Below are 4,824 nucleotides of genomic sequence, written 5' to 3'. Positions count from 1 at the left end.
TGTGTGTGTGTATATATATATGTATGTATATATATATATATATATATATATATATATATACACATATATATATGTATATATATATATGTATATATATTTTTTTGCTAATGATGTTTATATATATATGTGTGGTATATAAAATAATATGTATTTTTATATTAACATTCTGTTGTGTGGAATTTGATTTCAGGTTGTTCATTCTCTTTCTGATTGCCATCAGCATTGCCTGGGTGCCCATTGTGCAGTCAGCGCAAAGTGGGCAGCTCTTCGATTATATCCAGTCCATTACCAGTTACTTGGGACCACCCATTGCAGCTGTCTTCCTGCTTGCTGTTTTCTGGAAGAGAATCACTGAACCTGTAGGTATTGCTTTGACGTGTTCAGAAAAGCCAGTCTGCCACAGAATTTTCTATGGGTATATTCTCTGTGGAAGGGATTCTATTTCCCAGAGATCTTAAGAAGAAATGAATTTACCTCTAAAGGCTTATATGGGAAAGTCTCTATGGATCATGGGGACTCTCTAAGAGTTGGAATAAACTCCTTAGGAGTTAATACTGGGTCTTCTTTCTCTCTAAAAACCCTGTCCTTCTTGGTACAAGGTCTCAACTCATATTGTACATTTTCTATCCAACCTTGGTGCCTCCTATGAAGTTTGTAGTCTCTGGGTGAGCAGCTCCACAGGAAATCCTAGCACAAGTTACTTCCAGTGGCTGTGGTGTGAACTTGGTTTTTCAGCCAGCACTCTTCAGGACCCAGTGAAGGAAAAGGTCCTGTTACTCAAACATTTTATCTGAAAAACAATGTGAGATAGATAAGAATTGAAGCATTTTAAAAATGTGGTTCAAAATGTAGGTACAAAGAGGGGCTGGGGCTGTAGCTCAGTGATGGAGTACTTGGGAGCATGTGCAGTGTGCTGGGTTCGATTCTCAGCACCACATAAAAATAAACAAATAAAATAAAGGCATTCTGTCCATCTACAGCTACAAACAAATTTTTTTAAAAATTTAAGTAGGAAGATATTCAGGAAAGGCTATATGAATCGACACATGCTAAAATGGTCAGGGAAGGTGCCTTGGAAACTGTGGGACTGGGGGGTATTTAAAAAGACAGAGAGAGAATTTAAGGCAGAGAGAAGAGCCTTGCCCAAATGTGGAAAGGAAAGGATAAGGAGAAGGCAAGGGACTTGCAAGGAATCTTACCTGGCTGAAGAGAGAGAGTCTGTGGATAATGGAAGATGCAGCTGGAAAAGCAGGTCAAAGAATAGGAATAGTCACTTTGAAAGCCAGGTTAAAGAATATAAGCCAACAGTAGTGTGCCATTGCTGTTTTTAAAGCACAATGAGAAAGATGTATTTGGATATGCTGAACAACTGGGGTGTTGCTCAGCTGTCTCTCTTTCCAGCCATCTATCTACCTGGGAAGGGCTGAGAAAGAGCAGCAGTGCTGACCATGTAGCTTACCATCCAAAAGAATAAAATTGATAACATAGTTTTCATTGGAGACATTTCCTCATTTCAAAAGGAGAGAAACAGATGTATACTGCATCAGGAATGTACCTCAGTGGAGTAACCCAGTTTTGAGGTGCATAAAACACAACAGGTATAGTCTTTTTTTAGAATAACAAAAAATATATTTAGTAAAGCAAGCAGATGCAGACCAAATACAAAAGTTTCATTGACCATTTATGTTTAATTTCTAGATACAACATATATTTTATAGAGGAGAACACTTATTGGTCACCTTTCCTATATTAAACCTACATAGCTTTAATTCTACAAGCTTTTCTCTATAAGATTTATACAAAATTTAGACAAACATATTAAGCCCTCAGATGTAGGCACATTTCTAGTCACATATATTTAGGGTGTTAGATGTAATAAAATAACCTAAAATAGCAGTTGTTTATTTAAACAGAGTTATGAAGCAATCATTTAAAAGGTGTTCAACAGTCAGGAACTTAAACAAACCATAATTCTTTTAAGACTTAGTGTCCCTAAGTAATGAAAATCTAATAGACACAATAAATTACCCTGATAAAACACAAAAGTTGACAATTATCTTAAAGCAATAATGTTGATCCTTAAACCAGTTCTTTTTAAATTCCGTAAGAGCAGATCAACATTGTTACTTTAAGATAATCTAGATTTTCTAGTTACACAAAACTGGGCACGCAGATACCTTGGAAAGATCATAATTAAACCAGAAATTAATAAAAACAGGATATATATATATATACACATAAATACATACATACACATACTTCTTTGGACAAATTTCAGTAGGGATTAGCAGAAAGCTGGTTCCCTGGAATATTATAAAATAAAATTATAAACTTATGTCTAAGCCCAGGTTGGTACTGCAACAGGCCACAAGAATATCCTATTTGGCAATGGCAGCACTTTTAAAAATAAAAATATGAATTGAGATAGACCATAGTCATACTATATTGGAGGTGTTTTTTCACTCCCTTTAAGAGCAATGTTTGTAAACATTTTTGATAATTCTGCTTCAGAGAACCCTGCATATACCTAGTGGTTAGAGGTCAAGGATATGCTAAACATCCTAAAATGCACAATAAAAGGTCAATGGCTATCAATTTTTTAAAAGCCACTTGAGACTAAAAGTAATGGAATAGAAATTAATTGCCAAAAAAGAAGCATTATTCATAGTAACTAAAATAAAACTGTTTTTTAAAGGAATACATTATGGGGAATTTTTTTTCTTTCTCATTTATTGATTTAATAGACAATTTCAGATGCCAGGCACTAGCTACATTAAGTGAATGAAATTTGGTTCCTTCTCTGGAAAAATTCCCAGTTAAAATGTAGAGGCAGAGAAATGAACGAGTGATTGCATGGCAGTAAAATTGGTCTGACGTGGACATGTGTTCACAGTGCTGTGGCCACAACAACGAGGGTGAACCCACCCAATTCTCTCCAGTTTATTCTATTTATATATGGAAAAGTTACTTTTTCTACCCCGCAGATACCTAATTAATTTTTCGGTGTCTTCAAGGTAGACAAAATGCTTTACAAGTGATCACTTTATATCTGAACTGACCTAAATCTGGACGCAGGTGGTGACAATAGTTGAGGTGGAGAGTTCAAATATTTTTTTTAAGTTAAAAGGAATTTTTGGAATTTAGAGGAGATTAAAATTCCATATGAGTTATTAATCACTTTACCCCATTATATTATGAGTCCTTGTTTAATGATGCAGGTGAAATCATGCTGCTGAAACAAGATAGAGAGACCCCCTGGAAGCCTGACTTAACAGTCCCAGCCCTGTCCTGCACCATGATGGTCTGGCTTCAGATGGTCTAGAGCTATCATTTCTCTCAGCTTTATTCCTTTGCCTCTGCCCACTCAGCTCTTGGAATGTTAGAATTCTGTTTTGAGGGTTCAGCACTCATTAATTCAGGATTTTCTTTCACAGGGAGCCTTTTGGGGACTCATCCTAGGATTTCTGATTGGGATTTCCCGTATGATTACTGAGTTTGCCTATGGAACTGGGAGCTGCGTGGAGCCCAGCAACTGTCCCACCATTATCTGTGGGGTCCACTACTTGTATTTTGCCATTATCCTCTTTGTCATTTCTATCATCACCATCATGGTCATCTCCCTCTTCACTAAGCCCATTCCAGATGTGCATGTGAGTATCCATTCAGAAGACCTCTTCTGTCCTTGTTTCACATTCATGTTGCAGCACTCTTGGTTGACCTCAGCTCAACTAGACATCTCCCACCTGCATGAATAAAATGATTTGTATTTGCCCTTAGTTTTGTGTAGAAGGACGCAGGACAGGAAACATGGTATGCCAGCTAGGAAGTTTCAAGAGTGCATTTTTAATGAGAATCTTTTGACAGTCCACACGTCAGTCCAGGGGGGTTGTCTCTGGATCCTGCTCCCTGAGTGATAGTACATGTGCAAGGGAAATGAGATCACATGAGCAAGCATGGGGCAACCATGGCTCAGAAACCTATGTTCAAAATAGGATCTGGTGTTTCTTATAACAGTCCCATAGTTGAAGCTTCTGAGACCTGGTTACAAAAATTTCTAAACTCAGGGAAATCAGAAGTATGTTTTACCTTTTGATATTTTCCACTTAAGCTGCCAAAGAGTTGTTTATAAAATTTAAGATATTTCTTTTTGTTTTTTTCATGTTCACGTATCTAACACTGGATCATTTTTTTTAAATTTTTTATTGTTGGTTGTTCAAAACATTACATAGTTCTTGAATATCATATTTCACACTTTGATTCAAGTGGGTTATGAACTCCCATTTTTACCCCGTAACAAATTGCAGAATCACATCAGTTACACATCCATTGATTTACATATTGCCATACTAGTGTCTGTTGTATTCTGCTGCCTTTCCTATCCTCTACTATCCTCCCTCCCCTCCCCTCTTCTCTCTCTACCCCCTCTACTGTCATTCATTTCTCCCCCTTGTATTATTTTCCCCTTTCCCCTCACTTCCTCTTGTATGAAATTTTGTATAACCCTGAGGGTCTCCTTCCATTTCCATGCAATTTCCCTTCTCTCTCCCTTTCCCTCCCACCTCTCATCCCTGTTTAATGTTAATCTTCTTCTCCTGCTCTTCGTCCCTACTCTGTTCTTAGTTACTCTCCTTATATCAAAGAAGACATTTGGCATTTGTTTTTTAGGGATTGGCTAGCTTCACTTAGCATAATCTTCTCTAATGCCATCCATTTCCCTGCAAATTCTATGATTTTGTCATTTTTTAATGCAGAGTAATACTCCATTGTGTATAAATGCCACATTTTTTTTATCCATTCATCTATTGAAGGGCATCTAGGTTGGTT

At 37.0% G+C, this 4,824-nt stretch overlaps 1 protein-coding gene across 1 annotated transcript in view; it reads left to right on the top strand.

Annotated features, from left to right (window-relative positions):
• LOC107158503 (sodium/glucose cotransporter 1-like) overlaps window positions 1–4,824 on the top strand; it is an 82,727-nt gene that overhangs the window by 62,841 nt on the left and 15,062 nt on the right. Inside the window, exons 13-14 of the mRNA XM_015504951.2 lie at window positions 191–359; window positions 3,435–3,650. Coding sequence (XP_015360437.2) covers window positions 191–359; window positions 3,435–3,650 — 385 coding nt within the window. The remainder of the gene's footprint in view (window positions 1–190; window positions 360–3,434; window positions 3,651–4,824) is intronic.

This window comes from Marmota marmota, unplaced genomic scaffold, assembly GCF_001458135.2.
Source record: "Marmota marmota marmota unplaced genomic scaffold, marMar, whole genome shotgun sequence".
Lineage (NCBI taxonomy): Eukaryota > Metazoa > Chordata > Mammalia > Rodentia > Sciuridae > Marmota > Marmota marmota.
The sequence above is the reverse complement of the archived record's forward strand: the minus strand, read 5'-3'. Positions and strand labels throughout refer to the sequence as shown.